This window comes from Astyanax mexicanus, chromosome 5 (genome assembly GCF_023375975.1).
Source record: "Astyanax mexicanus isolate ESR-SI-001 chromosome 5, AstMex3_surface, whole genome shotgun sequence".
NCBI lineage: Eukaryota > Metazoa > Chordata > Actinopteri > Characiformes > Acestrorhamphidae > Astyanax > Astyanax mexicanus.
In genome coordinates this window covers 46,906,079-46,927,691 of record NC_064412.1, presented here as the reverse complement: position 1 = coordinate 46,927,691, position 21,613 = coordinate 46,906,079, and the positions used below count along the sequence as shown (strand labels likewise).

General features: G+C 41.0%; 1 protein-coding gene across 1 annotated transcript in view; it reads right to left on the bottom strand.

The window, feature by feature from the left end:
- Positions 1 to 19,880, bottom strand: part of dipk1ab (divergent protein kinase domain 1Ab) — a 60,587-nt gene extending 40,707 nt beyond the window's left edge. Inside the window, exon 1 of the mRNA XM_007233608.4 lies at positions 19,545 to 19,880. Coding sequence (XP_007233670.1) covers positions 19,545 to 19,598 — 54 coding nt within the window. The 5' untranslated portion in view covers positions 19,599 to 19,880. The remainder of the gene's footprint in view (positions 1 to 19,544) is intronic.
- Between the last annotated feature and the right edge of the window lie 1,733 nt (positions 19,881 to 21,613).

The window sequence follows — 21,613 nt, the reverse complement described above, 5'->3', positions numbered from 1 at the left end:
TAATCCAGACGATGCGGGAGCAAATTAATAAATAGTTAAGAAAACTGTAATAATTGTAAAAAAAAAAAACCTAAAGAAAACTCTCAACGCGCAGGATGGACCGACACACACACGCACACACCGATGGTGTTTGGACTGGGGTAAGTAACGGGACCGCACTATTCAGCGCTGCTGTTTTAATAAATATATAAGTAAATTTGAAGCATTAAATGTAGTTTATTTAATTTATATTAGGAACGTGGGGCGGGAGCGGCAGAAATGTGTATGTGGCGGGCGGGCGCGGGATTAAAAGAAGCAATTTTTTTGCGGCGCGGTAACGAGACAGAAACGCGGGAGCGTGGAAGAGTGGGTTTAAAAATCAGTCTCGCGCAGACCTCTATTATACATGATAAAAAAAAATGCAGGCTCTTCGAAACTGATTTATATAATAAAACGTAAGGGGTAATGTGGCAACAGTAGGGGCTAAATCGGTTACAAAAGCCTGGCCTACAAAAATGATGTCTGAACGAATTTCCTCTTATCTAATATAATTTAAAATGGTTTAAAAATATAAAATAATTTCTAAGCAAACGAAATATTTAATATTGAGCTTATAGCCCAAGTGCAAAAATACAAAATCAGTAATACGGCTATGCCCTGCACAATCCTTAAACCGAAATATACCAAGTACAATAACGTCATTAACAATGACTTTCCTCTACTCTAATATAATTTAACATGGTTTAAAAATATAAAATAATTTCTAAACAAACGAAATATTTAATATTGAGCTTATAGCCCAAGTGCAAAAATACAAAATCAGTAATATGCCCTGCACAATCCTTTAACCGAAATAGACCAAGTACAGTTTACAATGACTGTCCTCTAATATAATTAACAATGTTTAAGAATATAAAATACTTCCTGAACAAACGTTCTTTTTGTTTGTTTTTTTAAGCAAATAGCCTAAGTGTGAAAACACAAACAGCAATTTACTGGGCTGGCTTGTGCAGCGGAGAAACCGTGCAGCAGCAGCCTCCTAGCCTGCTTACGCAGCGGATAAGCCGCGGTGTGGGGCAGCAGAAATTCCGGGATGAAAACACAAAGAAATCTGGGCTAAAAACACAGAAAAAATATGGGGTGAAAACACAAAAATCCGGGATAAAAACACCAAAAATCCGGGGTGAATATGTCTCGTCGGTCAGAGCAAATTGAACATTTTTCAGTGGATTAAAGGGGCCGTGATTTGCTTTTTTTTATTATTTTTTTTTTTTACCTCTTTTTTAAAAAATTAATATTCGAATATTTGCTTCGAATCAGTGCCGAATATCCGGAGCTCAAAAAACGCTATTCGGGCCAGCCCTAAAATGGTTACATTTCTTGTGGTGGAGGTGTTGTGGTAATTATTTTAATTCTGTTTTTGCTCTGGAACAACAAACTGCCCCAACTGCTGGTGTGATGATTTGGGGAACATCACATACGACCGTTCAGTGATATGTGCAGGACATCCTGTGGACACATATGTATTGCCTCTCATGGCAGAACTCCCAACTAGCATCTTTCTGCAGGATAATGTTTACCCACACACAGCAAGAGTTACCAGAAATGTCTCCACCAGATTATAACACTTCCTTATTCTGCCTGGTCTCCAGATTAATCACCAATCCAACAGTCAGCTTCTTTCTGCATTATTACTTTTTTTTTCAATAAGTGTATGTGGTCGAGACTAGTAAACGTTGTGAGATTGTACCGTGAGTTTTCTTTGGGGTTTTGTTCTGTATGTCTCCACCCTTTCCTGCAGGACTCACTGCTTACAGTGCTCTTTTTCTTCAGTCAAATAAATAATCCGTCCCAGTGAAAACTGTGTCTGTCACACAACAGCTGAACTCCTCTCACACAGCAAAAAACAACAAAGACAGGCAGGAGGCTGTGAAATAAAATCAAGAGAGTGTCCTAATTTACCTACAACCTACAAACGATCCATTGTGCTGTAGAGAGAAAAATATGGCAGCTAATATCAGTTGCTGTCATACTGTCAGCTTTATACACTTAAAAAACAGAAAAACAAACAATAAAACGACTAAATTACATATATGTATTTCCTATTATATACTGTAAGTGAATGTATAGGCTGCTATCAAGGCTTGGGGGTATAGTAGCACAATGTGTGCATATAGTAATGTTGTGTATTGGCATCTCCTTATTTTTATCACATTTTCTCCCCAATTTACAAAGCAAATTACCCAACCCACTCATTAGGACTCCCCCAAACACTAGTAATTCCCCAGCACCAGGAGGGTAAAGAATTGTAGATGGCTCTTTTGATACATGTGAAGTCAACCACCACCTCTTTTCAAACTGCTTCTGATGCAGCATCACAATTTAGGAAAGGGCAGTGACTTTGTTCCGATACCTCAGCTCACAATGCCTTGTGTTTACTGACACTCCCCTAGGAGTGATGAGGGGTAAGAGCGTCATCTATCCACCCAGAGAGAGCAAAGTCGATTGTTTACTCTTAGGGCTCTGGCAGCTTATGGCAAGCTACATGACCAGGATTCGAACCAGCGATCTTCCAATCATAGTGGCAGTGCTTACCCGCTGGACTCTGAGCCCCATAAACTTCTTAAACCATTGCTCATTTCTAAATAGCTATAACAACTGTTGTAAAAATGTTTTCCTTGAAAAATATGAAAAAAAAAGTTTTTGTAAAATGCAGCTACTTTATACACCTGATTTCAAGTCATTAACAGAGGTAGGCTTGGTAGGTGGATGTCAGTGGGGTGCAACCCTGACCTCATATCCAGGCAATGTTTTAATTAATTACATTACATTACATTACACTACATTTGGCAGACGCTTTTGTCCAAAGCGATTTACAATAGCGAAGTACAAATAGTAATAGAAGTTAAGGGTAAATACACATTTTCAGACAGGACCTAAAGGAGGTCAAAGGGAAATAATGGGATAGAGGAGTGAAGGAGGGGAAGATAGAAATGAGGTTAGAGGGAGTTAGTTTGTTAGAGGTGTTAGGAGAGTAAGTGCTTTTTGAAGAGATCTGTCTTCAGGATTTTCTTAAAGACTGGGGAACGGCGCAGCGGCCGGTAGGTAATGTAAGCCTTCAGGAGTGAATGCAGGTAGAAAGGAGCTGTTCTGTCATCACCTTGTAGGCGATTGTTAGGGCTTTGAATTTGATGCGAGCAGCAACTGGCAGCCAATGGAGCTTAATGAGCAGTTGGGTGACGTGTGCCCGATTTGGCTTGGTAAAGACGAGATAAGCTGCTGCATTCTGGATCATCTGGAGTGGTTTTAGTACACAGTTAGTACGGCATTGCAGTAGTCGAGGCGTGAGATGATCACTGCTTGTACCAGGAGTTGGGTGGCCTGTTGCGTCAGAAACGGTCACATTTTTCTGATGTTGTACAGTGCAAAGCGGCAGGATCAAGCAACTGAGGCCACATGGTGCGTGGAGGAGAGCTGGTCATCAACCATAACACCCAGGTTCCTAGCAACCTTTGCCGGTGAGAGAGATAGTTGATGGTTACAGCGATGTCTTCAGGAGTTTCTTAAAGATAGCGAGAGATTCTCCTGATCTGGTAGTGGAAGGTAGTTTGTTTCACCATTGGGGAACTCTGTATGAGAACAGTCTGGATTGCTTTGTGTGAGTGTTTGGTAGAGCGAGGCGACGTTCATTGGAGGAGAGCAGCGTAAGACTTCAGGAGTGAATTCATGTAGGAAGGAGCCTATTCTGTCATCACCTTGTAGGCGATTGTAAGAGCTTTGAATTTGATGCAAACATCAACTGGTAGCCAATGGAGCTCAATGAGCAGCGGGGTGACATGTGCCCGTTTTGGCTGGTTGATGACCAGACGTGCTGCTGCGTTCTGGATCATTTGGAGTGGTTTTACTACACAGGCTGGGAGGCCAGTTAGCAGGGTATTGCAGTAGTCGAGGCCTGAGATGACGACTGCTTGTACCAGGAGTTGGGTGGCCTGTTGCGTCAGAAACGGTCTAATTTTTCTGATGTTGTACGGCACGAAGCGGCAGGATTGAGCAACTGAGGCCACATTGTGCGTGAAGGAGAGCTGGCCATCAACCATAATACCCAGGTTCCTAGCAACCTTTGTCGGTGAGAGAGAGAGAGAGTCGATACTTATAGAGAAGTTGTGTTGAAAAGATGGTTTTGCTGGTATAACCAGAAGTTCAGTCTTTGAGAGATTTTATTGAAGGTGATGCTCCTGCATCCATGAGGATATGTCAGAGAGACACTGCGATATCCGTGCAGAGATTGAGTGATCTTCAGGTGAGAATGACAGATAAAGCTGGGTGTCATCAGCAAAACAATGGTAGGAAAAGCCATGCAAGCGGATGACCTGACCTAGAGAGGTGGTGTATATTAAGAAGAGAAGGGGTCCCAGTACCGATCCCTGGGGAACCCCAGTGGATAAGGAGTGGGCTGAGGGAATGGCTCGAGATGTTAGAGCACAGAGGTTGTCCAAACAGGAGCTTAGTGTGGAGCATCAGTGGCATCATTTACATTGAGTGATGAAAATGAGCCTAGTGGAGGCATTTTCTCAGTCACCAACTAAGAGACCATGGTAGGAGTAGCTGTGGGTTTTTACCCGAGTTGGTCTTCACACGAGAGGGTCTTCACACAACAGCTGATGTCTTGGCGAGTGTAAGTGATAAAATAGGAGTCTAAATTGCGCACAGCTGTGGGCGATATAGGAAATCAGCGCCACCAGACTGTCTTTTAAAGCCGTAAGTAACGCCCCCGAGGTCCACAGACAGAGAATGTGCAAATGAGGAGGTTTGCCACGCCCCGCTCTAACGAAACTTGCCCAAACCTTGTCCTGACCAAACCAGCAGTTATATCATATTATATCAGTTATATAATATTATATATATATATATTCTCTACCACCCTAAAACCTGCAGTTTTCCGCTTTAAGAACTGAGAAAACATGCTGAGTAATGGACTGGTAAAGTAAACATCTAAACAGTGGCAGGTAAACGTGTGTCAGGTGTGACGCTATCAATGTTCTAATCCATATTATGGCAAGAACTACCCAACTAAGGCCCCGTCCACAAGAATCTGACTATTTTGAAAGACTAAGGTTTTTGCCTTCCATCCACATGAAAACAGCTTTTTCGGGCACTGAAAGCTGAGCCTTCGAAAATGCCTTCCAAAGTGGGGATTTTTGAAACCGCTACCAGCGGAGCCATGTGGACGAAGAAAATGATGCTTTCTAAAAATACTGATGTCACACAGCGAGTCTGCGCATGTCTACTCTTTGTTTACATTAGCTTAGCCTGAATTAGCCTGAAACCACAACAGCTCCTGGATTGGTTTTGTTCTCTCTGTGATTTGTGGATTAATACCATGTTTACAGCTTAATTTAATGTTACTCTCACATTACCTAACACAGCGGAAGCAAAATGTGCTGCGTGATCCTCCAGAGGTTATCACAAACCTTTCCAATTCTGGACCAGGCCTGGATGAACAAGCATCTGGTGAAGTAGTTGTTGCTGAAGAGTGGCGAGAAAACTTCCAAATTTCTAGAGAATCCCTTGTGTCTTTGATTAAAATACTTTGACCTTACATCGAAGGGTAAACAACTGTTATGTGATTGCCTGTGGATGTTCATTTTAGTGTTTTGAGTGGTATGGGGTTTCTGTGTGGAGTGGGTCGCTCCGGGCACTAAACCCGGTCAGACAGAACCAGCGCGCCGGAGAGCGGGTTGTTTGGATGTTAGCATAGCCAGATAGCTAACTCTCCTGCCGTCCTTCCTTCTCCGCCCTCCTCCGGCTTTTGGAGGTAGGCGGTCCACCAATAGCGTTCGCTGTGTATCTCTTGATCCTAGTCTACAAACTAGCTTTGGATATTTCAAGAAACATCGAAGCACTGTTGTAAGTCGCTCTGGATAAGGGCGTCTGCTAAATACCATAAATGTAAATGTAAATGTAAATGCTAAAGGAGGTGACCCCAGCCCCGCCCCCAAACTGTCAAAACCACCCCTTTCAAAACTCGAGCGCGAAACACTCATTTGCGCCCTCGACTTTTGACATTGATGTGACGCCATAGAGGTCAGTCAATTAGAAAAATTTTAAGAATTACGTGAGTTTAGTTTTTGGCTACTATACCCACCTCTAATAGTAGGGGATATGAGAAAGCATTGTTTAACACAGCACAAACGCTTCGGAAGTGATGCTGAAACTGAAGGAGTTAAATAATCTTCATCTTCTATTTGATGTATGATCATATTGCGGCTCAATGTGCTAGTAAAAAAAAACAACAACAGGAAGTTCAGGTTTTTGTGATGGTTACGTCATGTCTTATTCTGTGAGTTTCTCTTTATCCGATTAAACAAGTTCATGTAAACACATTGATCAGATTACTTACTTATGTTCTGCATTAATCTGATTATGAAGTTGATGTAAACACATTGAGTGGCTGTGATGGTTCAGAAGTACATTTCCTCTGTAATTATCAGACATTACAGAATTACAGTTTCACACTGGATTATAATCACTCAAATCAAAAGAGAGGATATTTATTTGAACTGTGTCAAATTAGTGGAAACTTTTACTGGTAACTGGATTTATATCCATACACAACACACCCTATTCAAATGTATGTTTATTTTGTTTGCAAAAAAAAAAACAAAAAAAATTAAAGAAATGTAAGTTCCAAACTGCAGCATAAACTAAACCATTGTCTTTTTTTCCAATTACATTAATTTATCTATATTTTTATATATAATTTATATATTACATATAACATTCATACTTTTTGTTCAAATTCATATTCACACATATATACACACACACACACATATATATATATATATATATATATATATATATATATATATATATATATATATATATATACATTTGTATTTTACTTATATATACTGATTGTGATGTACCATAACATAAATTAATTGAAGAACAGCATAAACCATTCCACCGAACAACATCTCAAGCCACCATATCATGAAATATATATTTTTGAAGTTATTTATAGGTACTTGTGGTTGACAGTAAAATAATGAGGTGCTTTGTCAGCCAGTATATCAATGTTTCTGACAGCACTGTAAGGACAGTTTAACAGTGATGGATGGTGCCTTCAGCTGTTGCCGAGAGCTGCTGAATAAATGACACAGAAAGCCTTCGATTAAAGCGTCGGCGTGGGCTGATCACCAGCCTGAACAACACACCACTGCTTCACACCACACCAAGTTAAAACCGCCCAATACCAAACACATAATTCAGTCAGACAGCATAAACAACTAAAGTTACTGCAGTGTCAGCACTTTCACTCTACCAATAATTACAAAGAAGGTACACTGATGGGTTTCTGTAGTTTGAAACAGGAATGTCCCAATCTGTCCGTATTAGGTGACTGGGATTAGAACTGATCCATGCATATTTTTATGAATCGGGTATTTTTATTTTTTAATCTTAATCCAGTTCTGAATCTTTTTTTAACCACATTATTAAGAGCTCCATCTGGTTTTCTCTGGGTGCTGTTAACAGATACTAGCTCAGCTGCCATTCTAAGGAGAGTTCTCAGAGGGGGAAAAAAAAGTGTTTAGTTTGAGTCTGCAATGTGGGACCATTTTAATGTGCAGCATGAAGACATCCCATAATATCTGAAACTATATAAAACTATAACTCAAACGCTTTGTTTTACTGGTGAAAGAAACACATACATTTATTTACTTTAAACTAGCACTGAACAGAAGTGCATTCAGAACTATAACAATATTCTTGGTGATATGACAAAACATAATAAAAATAAATAATATTTAAAAATAATTTTTGCAACAAAAAGAATATTAACTATATTGTAGCGTTATTATTGTATATGATATGATATTGCACACTCCTAATTAAAATTTTCACCAGACTGTAACAGAAGACAAAGCTCTGCAGATATACAGGATTGAAGTAAAATAAATTATACGACAGATATAATCTCTATTAGATATAGTCTCTAGGGCTGTCCCTAACGATTATTTTTTAAACGATTATTCTAACGATTATTTTTTTCGATTAGTCGACTAATCTATTCATTGAGAAACATATTTAAATAATTATTTTACGTTTTAAAGCAAACGATAAATTACTATATTTATATATAATAACAACAACAACAACAACAACACAAGCCTACTAAACCAAACCCCACACTTATAATCACTTACATGTACAGCACGTTGTTTAGATCTATAACGCTAAAAATGGATAAGCTCCCATACACCACAACCGTGTGTTGCACTGTTTTCTGTGACCGCTAGATTTTGTGACCACTGGCAGTTAGTTCTCAGCAGACCGGTGCACTGGCCGATTAGAAACTGTTCGTTTCTAATGTTTACCCCGACTGGCCAAAACGGTTAAGTTTAGGGCTGAGGGTAAGGTGTAGGTATAGAAAGCTTCCGTTTTGCCAATGAACGCTCATAACCGTGAGCACTGGTCACAAAATTCCGACGGTGACAGAAAACGGTGTGACACCGCAGCGCCGACGGCGCTAGCTAAAATAACTTAAGGCAGCTAGCTTAGCTAAACACCTGAACTTATGAATAATGCTACTGTTTCTGGAAACTGCGAAATGCCATGCACAAATATAAACCAAAAATTTATAATTTCTGCCTGTGGCAGGTTTAAAACCTTTGGTAGACAGCCTTAAGTCTTTTTAAGGACACCCGCGGAGACCCTGATGTAAACGGTAACTTACTGTGTGACCCTGTTGACATAGTGCTCCTGGATGTTTGCGCTTCAAGTGCTCCTTTTGCACGTATGGCAGAGGACCACATTGTTGCCCTTTTGCGTGAAATGCTCCCAAACTTTAGATGCCCGCTGGCGTTTTTTTGTAGCTGGAGATTGCTCTCCGGAGTCCAAGCTCTCTAGAGCTTAGATTCTCTGCCCGAACCCGACATGACCCGAGGCCCGCCCGTAAATCCGACCCGGGCTCCAGAAAATAGTCCGAGATGTAGGCGTCTGTTTTTTTATTATATTTTTATTTAAAAAAAATAACGAAAACTGAAAGTGAAACTAAACTAATTTATTTATAAGCGCTGTTTTCACTACCGCAGTTCTACAGCGCAGGTGTTGTGCCGATTCTGTCCGCGAAGCGGGAGTCAGATTCAGCAGAGAGTCGGATTCGGCACAAACGCGGCGGCACCTCGCGGTCCGCGGTGTCAGTTGTAAGCGCTCGCGCTAGCCGCAAAATACGACAGAAAACACTGAGGGAGCTGCAGAATTATGAATGGGACTAGAATATGAGCACGAGGAGATCAAAGAGAACGTTCACCTGTGAGTAGCTCTCTCTCTCTCTCTCTCTCTCTCTCTCTCTCTCGCACGTGAACTCCTCCGCGTTTGACTTGCAGAACTGTGTTTAGCTGTTCTTAAAAATCATTTTAATTAAATAATAGTTCTATGCTTCTATGTTACCGTGTTAATTAACATAATTCTGATCATATTTCGCTCATTAAAACAGCCCGAAAACAGCCAGTTGGAATTTTTGAAACCTCTAATGCTCTCCACAGGCGCCGCCATGTTTACGACGCGCCGACGCACGTTATGCAAATCGATGTATTTTTGTAATCGATGACGTCGATTATGTCGACGCGTCGCCCCAGCCCTAATAGTCTCTAGTAGATATTATGTAATGGGGAATGAGAACAGTGTGAATTGTCCTTTTACTATGAACAGTTTTACACTAATGGCCCATATCTACCTAAAATAACATCCCAATACACAATCTAAGTTAAGTAAAGTAAACAAATCTGTATTTCTTAAAAAAAATCAAACGAGCGCTAGATGTTAGGCTACACAGATTTCTCTCCTGAAAGAAAGTTTAGCCTTCCAGATTTCCACTAAGGCTGGGTGGCGTGAGACTTGAGAACACTGGCGCTAGTAAATGCCACCTGACAGTGGTACACTGAGGAACCCTGAATGTTCTGGTAAGGCAGGGTAAAATTAGCTAGCGGTTCGACACTTGTTTAAACACAGTAAACACACAGGCTACAATCCAATTAACGCGCCTCTGTACGGCGAAAGAGCTAGCTTTAGTAATGCTGTATCTCCAATCTCTTAAATGCGCTGAATCAAGAACCATCATTCAACAACAGCTGATTAAACCACATTAACAAGAGATTACTGTACTAACCTTTATCACCAACAATCTCTACAATACAGAGTTACTATATTCACTAATACCACTTACAACTTTACTGTACACAACACAAGCATTATGATCACCATGTCCAGAAGCTCCGCCCACTTCTCTACTACAATACAGAGTTACTATATTCACTAATACCACTTACAACATTACTGTACACAACACAAGCCTTATATTCACCACCAGAAGCTCCACCCACTTATCTACAATACAGAGTTACTATATTCACTAATACCACTTACAACTTTACTGTACACAACACAAGCCTTATATTCACCATGTCCAGAAGCTCCACCCACTTCTCAACTGGGCTCAGACGAATCTGGGATAATGAACCGACACACAGTGGAAATAAAGGGTATTGTGCTTAGACTAATCAGCATTCCAGATCGTTTTAGGAAGAAATGGATGACATCCGCTGTGGACCAAAGATGAAAAGTATAATCCAGACTCTTCTCAGCAACAATTACATAATTCAAGTTCTGTCATGGTATGGGGGTATGGTGTCAGTACACTTCTGTGATGCATTAATGCAGAAAATAGATTTTTTTTTTTTACATCTTTTACAAGAATGCCCATGCAGTTTTCAACAAGATAATGCTCATTCACATGCTGCACACATTACAGAGGCATGGCTGTGGATGAAGAAGGTACTGCACTGGTCTGTCTGCAGTCCTGGGGCCTCATTTATAAAACTCTGCGTAGGTTCTGGAGTGAGAGTGTGCAGTTTCCTCTTTATAAATCACAATCTGCTTATAAATGTGCGTAGCTGACCAAGCCTCGCGCTCCGCCTCCGTACCGCCCACATTTACCCATAAAAGGTCCATGCAAATCACCCAATGAATATTTAAATGAGTGATTCCCCATTCATTCTGATCGGGATGATGGAGGAACGCAAAGCAAAGAAGCGCAATTTTGGAGATTGTGACGTGGAAGTCCTTGTTTCAGAGGTTGAGGCAAGGAAGGATGTGTTGTTTGGTGGCCTTAGTAGTGGCATTACCAACAAACGCAAGTTTGTTGAGTGGCAGCATGTGGCTGCAGCAGTAAACAATGTGAGCTCCACAAGCCGAACTATTGCAGAGGTAAAGAAAAAGTGGTCAGATTTAAAAGTCGACGCAAAGAAGCAAATCGCTTTGCACAGAAAAAAATTAACTGCAACTGGAGGAGGAAAGGCTACACCTGCACAGTCTCTTTTTCACGAGAGGATGGCTTCAATAATTGGGGAACCCCTGTTAAGCGGAGTGGTAAGTGAGAAGGAGGGTGACACGGACTTAGCTGATGAACCCTGCACAGAAGAACCAGGTAACTTTTTTAAACATATATATTTTATATATTTGAATAAAGACACGAAAACTAGGATTGCTACATAGAATTGTTTATTGAACATTTTTTAAAGATGGGACTGTGGATGTTGAGAGTGGCCATGAAGCGGAGGACTGCCAACCCGGCCCCAGCGGCATCTCCGGTGCCGCTCATGCCTCCAGCGGAGTCTCCAGTGCTGCTCATGCCTCCAGTGGTGTCTCCGGTGCCCCACGTGTCTCCTTCCATGGTCGTGTTCTTACTGAAGCTGTGCTGCAAACACAAGTCAGCACAATTGCTGCAATTGAAAGGCTAACAACTGAGATGAGAGAAATAAAGGGGGTACTATCAGAAATGTAAAGCACATTAAAAGAACTTGTTAAAAAATACCTTTGCGTTGATCTTCAGTTATTCACAATCGAAGCATCACGTCCTCGCGCAGTCTAACTGCTTGGAGAGAGTCTCAAGTTGGTTGGCAGTTAACAGGGAGAGACCATTTTTCTGTGCTATATTGTGTAGCACAGCACATGCTCTCACAATCTGGCAAACCTTTTCTGGACGGTAAAGCAATCTCCCACCTGATGCATCTAAACAACGCCATCGGCCTTTTAGCAGCCCGATGGTGCGTTCCACAACAGAGTGCGACAAAGCGTGTGCATCATTTTAGCGTCTCTCTGGTCTGCTGTGTGGGTTGGGGAATGGCGTAAGAAGCCAGCGCTGGAGGCGATAGCCACTGTCGCCTATAAAAATGGTGCAGAAATAAGGCTGCTATTAGATTATTGTATAAAACTGCTTAAAGTCTTGAATAACCACTTTAAAGTTTTCACTTACCAAGAAGCCAACCATCCGGCACAGCTCCGTTTTCAAGCCGGTTTCCTACACTACTATTCCTCAGAATAAAGGAATCATGTGTTGAACCAGGCCATCGAGCAACCACATTGGTTAAAATCATGGTCGCATCACAAATAACCTGTACGTTTATAGAATGAAATTGCTTTCGGTTGATGAAAGCAGCTTCATTCTGGCTCGGCGCTCTTATAGCAACATGAGTGCAGTCAATTGCTCCGATTACATTTGGGAAACCGGCCACTGCTGCAAATTGCGCTTTGATTTGAGCCTGTTCATTTGCAGTGTAAGGAAATCTGATGTACCGACTTGTCAATCTGATTATGCCAGCTACTACGGCTGGCATTATGGAGCTTAAAGATGGTTGAGATATTCCTGACCTGTCTGCTAATTCTCTCTGAAAGCTACCCGTCGCACCTGCCGCACCTGTAAGTGGACATGTATTGCCCGATTCCGCAACGTTGGTCTCTGTAAATCTGTCCCCAACTCGGCACACAGTTCCATGAGAATGGCTGTTGGAAACCTAAATCGGCTTATTAACCAGTCATCATCATTCGCAAAAAAATCACAAAAAAAAACACATTGTCGCCGTATTTGTTGGTTAGCTACGTCCTCAAGTAATGCCAAAAGCGCCATTATAACAGACAGTGCCTCACTATTTTCTGCCTATTTTTAGAGCTGTTATTTTATGCAATTATGTACAGCTGTTTATGATCGTAATTATCTGCAACTATTACAAGCCCTTAACACTTTCCTCTCTCTTTATTATAGAGTATAATTTGTTGCAATAATAATAATAATAATAATAATAATATTTATATATATATATATATATATATATATATATATATATATATATATATATATATATATATATATATATATATATGTATATAGCACCTTTAGATTTTACAACTGTGAGATTAAACAGATAATACAAATAAAACGGAAAAAAACTACAAAGCGAAATATACAAGTTAGTGGAAAATTAACACTACATATACATATAATACAGAATAAGATACAGAAATAATTTTAACTATACATGCAGAAAAAAAATATTGAAACAAGTAATGCTTAATCTTCCTTTGTTAATTTTGATTTATGTGGTATCTAAGATGCAGAAGGAAGAAAAGCTTGCGCATTTACTTACAATTCCCTACTTTACCACATGATGCCACTAATTCCCGCTCTCTCCGCACACTTTTGAAGGCATACGCATGCCTCAAACCTTGCTTAAATGTACGCTCGTTTTCACGCCAAGTATTTCTTTATAAATCACAATTCTTGCGTGAGATGTTGCTTACTCACATTTCTGCCCTCTTTTTATGCGTACGCACTCTTTATAAATGAGGCCCCTGATCTGTCCCCGGTAGAGAAGGTGTGGAGAATTTTAAAAACGATAAATAAGCTAACAACCCCATACATTTACACACTTTAAGACATGTTTACAGAATGAATGAGACAAAATAACTGAAACACTTCATCACTTGTTATCCTTAACATATGTTTTTAAGTGAGAAGGAATGGCAACATTACAAAGTGGTAAATGCTTTACAATTCCAACTGTGTTTGGAATGTGTAGCATGTCTGAAATGCAGGAATGGATGTACATTAATAAATGAAATGTTGAGCAGATGAAACAAGAAACAGAAGTACACTCTCACACAAAGCAGGCTGGTGTACAGTCCTGCTATTAGTAGTCTAAGTGTAACTCGGGGTGTGAAGGCAGCGAGAGCTGGAGAACCCTGACTAAGCTGCAGTCACAGTGCCGGATTACACTCTTCCAGCAGATAAACAAACTCACACACCCAGACGTCCTTGTTTGGACAGACCGGGCAGCTCTCTTGCTCAGACTTCAGTTCCCGCCGCCCGGCACTCGGGGTTTACAGCATGAGATAAGCCTCTCCTGCATAATCATGTGCCACGCTAAAGAATTAGCATTTCCTCTCGACAGGTCTCCAGAACTTCTGAGCTTTAAACAGTTCTAAGTAGATTTAACAGAAACCACATTCTGCACAGCAACAGCCTCAGCTCAGTCTCTACACAGCATCCGCTCAGTCTCAGCTCAGTCACAGCACAGCTTCAGCTTAGTCTCAGCTCAGTCTTAGTATGACTTCAGCACAGTCTCATCACAGCTTCAGCTTAGTCTCAGCTCAGTCTCAGTATAACTTCAGCACAGCTTCAGCTTAGTCTCAGGTCAGTCTCAGTATAACTTCAGCACAGTCTCAGCTCAGTCACAGCACAGCTTCAGCTTAGTCTCAGCTCAGTCTTAGTATGACTTCAGCACAGTCTCATCACAGCTTCAGCTTAGTCTCAGCTCAGTCTCAGTATAACTTCAGCACAGTCTCAGCACAGCTTCAGCTTAGTCTCAGCTCAGTCTCAGTATAACTTCAGCACAGCTTCAGCTTAGTCTCAGCTCAGTCTCAGTATAACTTCAGCACAGCTTCAGCTTAGTCTCAGGTCAGTCTCAGTATAACTTCAGCACAGTCTCAGCTCAGTCTCAGCACAGCTTCAGCTTAGTCTCAGCTCAGTCTCAGTATAACTTCAGCACAGCTTCAGCTTAGTCTTAGCTCAGTCTCAGTATAATTTCAGCAGTCTCAGCTTAGACTAAGCACAGCTTCAGCTTAGTCTCAGCTCAGTCTCAGTATAACTTCAGCACAGCTTCAGCTTAGTCTTAGCTCAGTCTCAGTATTATTTCAGCACAGTCTCAGCTTAGACTAAGCACAGCTTCAGCTTAGTCTCAGCTCAGTCTCAGTATAACTTCAGCACAGTCTCAGCTTAGACTAAGCACAGCTTCAGCACAGCCTCAACACAATCTCAAATCAGTCAGAGTACTTGTCAGTACAGCCTCAGCTTAGTCTCAGCTCAGTCTCAGCACAGCCTCAGCACAGCTTCAGCTCAGTAGAGTCTGAGCACAGTGTCACATCTAGAAAAACTGAAACATGGCAATTTCACCAGTGAATAAATTAAAACCAAAAATAGTTTATTATTACATTTCCAAAACAATAAGCAGTTTTGTCACATTGTCGCATAACTTAATTTCAAAATAAAAAAGGAGTCCATGTATAAGATTGTAGTCCAAATAATATTAAAGGAATACCTTTATATTAATTCTTTATTAATTTAATACTTTTTTGTTTGTTTGTTTTTCAGTGATATTTGTTCTCAGGAGTTTTACTCTAAAATGTTATACTTAAATTCTGAGCCTACAGAAAGGAACAGACAAAATTTTATTTTTGGGCACTTCACAAGGTAAATTTAGTACAGGAGATATACCACATAGTGAGCATGGTAACAACAGATCTGCATGTTTTTGTTTTACGTTTTATGAGCTACAAGTTTTTCTTGGCTGGATTACTCACTTGATGATGACTTGATGACAGGGTTATGGAACTGCGCTGGATAAGTGTATTGTGTCTGTAGGTTATACCGGTCCTGGTTTATTAAGCCTATAGTGGCAGTAGCTGCCCACAATGCTGGCACTGGGTTCAGAAAAATACATCAGCCTAATTATCCAATACCCTATCCAGTTAATTCTGCATATAACGAGACTAATGTCCAATCTTATTGCCAGATTGCTCCATCCCTAAAGGAGCAAGTTTCAGGACTGAATGTAACTGTAAACCTCTTTCTTAAACTTGGACAGCCTTAGCAGGCAGGGTTATTTTCCAGTCTGGACCCGACTCTCATTAGGAGTAAAGTGGCCCAGAAATGCTCTGTAGCTCCAAAACCCATCCCCCTGACACCACTACTGCCACCACCACCACCAGCTTTACTGCTGCTCTCATTAGGGTTGCCAGGTCCCGTAAAAATATGTACTCCAAAGTGTGTCTCAAACCTGACACTTAAAATAGTCAAAAACTTAAGGTTGTAAGAGACATTTTATTGTGTTTTGCATTGCAGTTTTATCATTATATTATAAAAAAATTTTTAATATTTTATTTTAGAAAAATTTCAGTGTCAGTAAATCAGCACATTATCACAGTGGGTATAGTGTGTAAAGTGCTGAAATGATGTGTGAGAGATTCTTGCTGCAGTATCTGATGACTATGCATGTTTGTTTTCTGGTTGTGACGTCTGTACTTTTAATATTCTTAGAGAGTGCAGTTAGCTAAGTGCAGTTTGTCTCTCAGAGCGTGGGGATTTTAAAACGATGTGATACACAGCGCACCCCCCTCTATCCTCTTTCTCAGTTGTAGCTTTCTGAATTTATCCTGCCTCTTCTCAGGTCCTCAGCATTAGTTCACAAGAATGTTTTGTAATGAATGCTTTTTAGCGGCTGCAGTAAATTTAAAAAAAGTTGCCTAAAAACACATGACCTTTGAATTTCAACCCACAAGCGGGAAAACCATAAACCTGGCAGCTCTGGCCATCACTGACTCAGGCCTTACTGCTTCCACACGGGAGCTGGGAGGTGGTGGCTAGTAAACGAAAGGTATGTCCAGATTAAATACTATTATATTATTTTTAATATATTTATAATATATTATAAATATTAAATATATTATAATAGTGTATAGCCTTTTTACACTGTTCCATGTGTGTAACCAGTAGGTTACTGGGAATGCATCTTTATACCTTTAATTTCTGATTTTTTTTCTCCATTTTCTCCCAATTTATCTGGACAATTGTCCCATCCATTCAGCTGCTACTTAGCTGTATATCCCCCATCACTGGTGATGCCACAACACCAGGAGGGTGAAGACTAGCACATGCCTCCTCCGACACATGTAAAGTCAGCCACCTCCAATTTTTAAACTACTGCTGATGCATCATTGCTTAAAGAAAAGCGCAGGGACTTGATTTTGATACAGCAGCTCACAGACACCTTGTGCTGACTAACATCACTCTTTGGAGTGATGAAGGGAAAGAGTGCCATCTACCCACCCAGAGAGAGCAAGGCAAATTGTGCTCTCTCAGGGCTCCGGTAGCTGATGGCAAGCTGCATATCCGGGATTCAAACCAGTTTAGAACCAACACCTGCTCTCAGAATTGTGATATATTGAATTGTATAACCCCCACGTTCTTGCTAATACAAAGCTCTATTAAAAAGATTACTTTATTTGATATATGTTTTATTCATTACATTTAAAAATAGTTACATACCAATTTCAATGAATATCCAAATAAAGATAAATTATTATTTAAAACATTGCCATTTCATTATTATGCTATTTAATTATGCATGTATCAGTGGCATAAAATGGTCATAAAATAATATTTGTTATCAATTATAAACTATTATGGGACAACATATCCAAAAAAAAATATCATGAATAAAATATAATAGTTTATTCTTGTTTAAAAATATTTCTCAGCTGTGGTAAAGTCAGTGTTTATTATGCTGACAGGTACAATTGTTCCCAATATAGCTACGGCGTTTCTGTACCTAAATGGAGGTGAAAGTAGAGTGAGGTGGTGTACACTGAGGATACACATCACATACAGAGATACACTCAAAATTCATACAGGCTTCCAGCAGTGCAATAACACCCAGGCTGTTCAATAAACTACACAAACATTATATTGACAAAAGTATCTGCTCATCTGCATTACTACATTTGGTGATGTGAGGATTGGATGGAGCTACTAGGTCATAGAAAGCCATTCCATGAGTCTCTCTACACTCTACTGATCTTAAGATAATTTGAAGCTTTATGAAGTTTGGAGGTGTGTAGTGATGTAGTGACTCTGCAGAGAGTTGGTGCACTATGCTCGTCAGCATCCGCTGACCCCACTCTGTTATTTTACACTGACAGAGCACAGAGTCGCTGTCATTCCCAGTTGCTTCCACTGTGTTATAATATCACTGACAGTTGACTGTGGACTATTTAGTAGTGAGGAAATTTCACAACTGGACTTGGACAGGTGCCCCTGCAGACACATAACAGTATTAGACGTCATTCAACGTCACGACCAACATTCAACATTAACGTCTAACGTCTGGGGCTGCATCCTATTACGGTACCACATTAGCTATCGGTGAGCACTTGAGAGCGTCCCATTCTTTCACTAATGTTTGTAGAAGAGTCTGCATGCCTATGGGTTTGGTTTTATACACCTTGTTGACATGGAAGTGATTGGAATCAGAGATCAAATATGTTTTGCAGTGCACAATCATTTTATTAGACATCAGTGAGCAAATAATTAATTAAAAATTATATAAAGCTACAGTCTTTTCTGCTAAAATGAGCTGTCCTGTTGTGATAAAATGATAATTGGGCATGGTCCTTTTACTTTCCATATTTACATTTGAAGGTAAATACTTTAGTGGAGATGTAAAGGGAGGGCTAATCCTGTTACTGCAGCAATATAATACCTTCAGTATAAATACTCTAACTGTAATACAGGGTCTGGGTAATTCATCCATCCCTCCTAGAACCGGTTCAAATAAACCAAACTGATCAATACACTGCTTCATTAGTTAAGTGGCCACAGGATAACAGCAGCATGTATAGGAACAGCGTTAAAAACTGTCGCACAGCCGCCCTGTTGCTACAGCAACCCCGCGCGCAGTGTAGCTAAGCAACGTAGCTAAGCAACCGCAGCTTCCCAGTAGCGTAGCGAGCACTGAACGAGCTCACGAGACTGTCAAACCGAAAACGAGCAAACTGGCCATAAATCAAGAGACACTTAACGGTACGGAAAGTTAACGTTAGCTAGTGCTATTCGTATAGAAAATAATACAGATTTACGGCCATGTATTTCTATATCTGTGAGACATTGAAACATACGGTTTGTACTAAAAATATTACAAATTACAAACATTACAAATATATATTTCTGCTCATTTATACACATTTTCAAATACATTTATCAATACATTATACGTATATATAATGTACATATAAGTAATAAAAGGTCTTTCTTAAGTACAATATATAAGTGCACAATGCATAATTAATTCATTATTTATGATAATTTAAATAATTTGGAAAAAGTTTTAAACGCGATAATTTCTCAATAAAAACACTAAATAAGAACACGAGCAATGAATCATTATTAATCTAATTCATTAAGCAATTAACAATTTAATAACAGGTATCTACCAAACCCTAAGGAATCATCACCTCGCATGAGACTGAATCCAACCGGAGTTTCTCAAACCGGTGATCACCCAGCGACTCAAAACACCGGGAGAGCCCCAACCATCCCACCATCACACCGCCCCACCGGAGCCCTGTCCCCGCGGCTGGGAGGTAGAGCCCGGGCAGCCTGGTGCTCCTACCTGGATGTAGATGGGCTTCCTCAGCCACAGCCATGGACTCAGACTCCGGGCCATGACGGAGACACCACATCTCCCAGCGCCGAGCTGATCACTGTTATTAATAACAATAATCACAGCGCAACAGCCTGCACACCGCGATACCCGCTCTCTCCAGCCGTTTAAAGAAGAGCTGAACGGAGACACGCGCGAGCCCGAGCTCTCGCACTAACCGGAATCCCCTCCACTCCGCGGAACAGCAGCGGAGCTCCAGCAGCGCCCAAACCGCCGCACCGCCGCCAGGTGGAGACAAAAGCGCGAGACAGAAACACCCATCTTCACTCACTCACTCACATCATCATCATCATCATCACTCACTCACCCTCACTCACTTAATCACCCTCACTTACTCACCCTAGCTCACTCACTCGCTCGCTCTCTCACTCTCACTCACCACCACTCAATCACCCACCCTCATTCACTTACCCACCACCACTCACTCACTCACTTAATCACCCTCACCATCACTCAAGTTCAAGTTCAAGTTCAATAAAGCTTTATTGGCATGACTGTCACAAGGTACACTGTTGCCAAAGCAGACAAACAATACACAAATATAAACACAATGAAAAAAGAAAATCTAATAAAACAACTTAAACAAGAAGAGATTAAATAATATTGATATGAAAAATATTAAATATTAAATATGAAATAACAATGTTAATAATAATGGCATATCAATGAAAAGAGATATAGATATAGAATCTAAATATAAATAAGTGAACAGTAGGGGGTAATATTGATTAATAATGGATATTGATTATTGTTTAGAGTGGTTGTCTCTCAGGTTGTGACAGGCTGTGATATAGAGAGCTGAGAGTGGGAGGAGTTTACTCTTCTCTCCTAATAAACAGGAGAGTTTCTCATTGTTACTGTAGTGCAGGAACTCAGGAGAGATGTCGATCATTTGTCCATAATATCTCTCTCTGATCTGGGCGTACCTGGGACACTCGGTCAGAAAGTGCAACTCTGTCTCCACCACGGACCAATCACAGTGAGAGCACAGCCTGGACTCTCTGGGTAACCACTCACTCACCCACCATCACTCACCACCACTCAATCACCATCATTCAATCACCCACCTCTACTCACTTACTCACTTAATCACCCTCACCATCACTCACGTACCCTCACTCACCCACCATCACTCAATCAACATCATTCAATCACCCACCTCTACTCACTCACTCACTTAATCACCCTCACCATCACTCACGTACCCTCACTCACCCACCATCACTCAATCACCATCATTCAATCACCCACCTCTACTCACTCACTCACTTAATCACCCTCACCATCACTCACGTACCCTCACCCACCATCACTCACCACCACTCAATCACCATCATTCAATCACCCACCTCTACTCACTCAATTACTTACTCACCATCACTTACTCACTCACCCTCACACCATCACTCACCAAATCACCTACTCACTCATGCACCACCACTCACTCACCCTCACTCAGTCTCTCTCCCTCACTCACCCTCACTCAGCCTCTCTCTCTCTCCCTCACTCACCCTCACTCAGCCTCTCTCTCTCTCTCTCTCTCTCTCTCTCTCTCTCTCTCTCACTCACACTTACGCACCACCACTCACTCAGCCTCTCTCCCTCACTCAGCCACTCTCTCTCTCACTCACCTACCCTCATTCAGCCTCTCTCTCTCACTCACCCTCATTCAGCCTCTCTCTCTCACTCACCCTCTCTCTCATTCAGCCTACCTCTCTCTCTCTCTCACTCACCCTCTCTCTCTCACTCACTCACTCTCATTCAGCCTACCTCTCACTCACTCACCCTCATTCAGCCTCTCTCTCTCTCTCTCTCTCTCTCACTCACCTACCCTCATTCAGCCTCTCTCTCACTCACACTCATTCAGCCTCTCTCTCTCACTCACCCTCTCTCTCATTCAGCCTACCTCTCTCTCTCTCACTCACCCTCTCTCTCTCACTCACTCACTCTCATTCAGCCTACCTCTCACTCACTCACCCTCATTCAGCATCTCTCTCTCTCTTACCCTCATTCAGCCT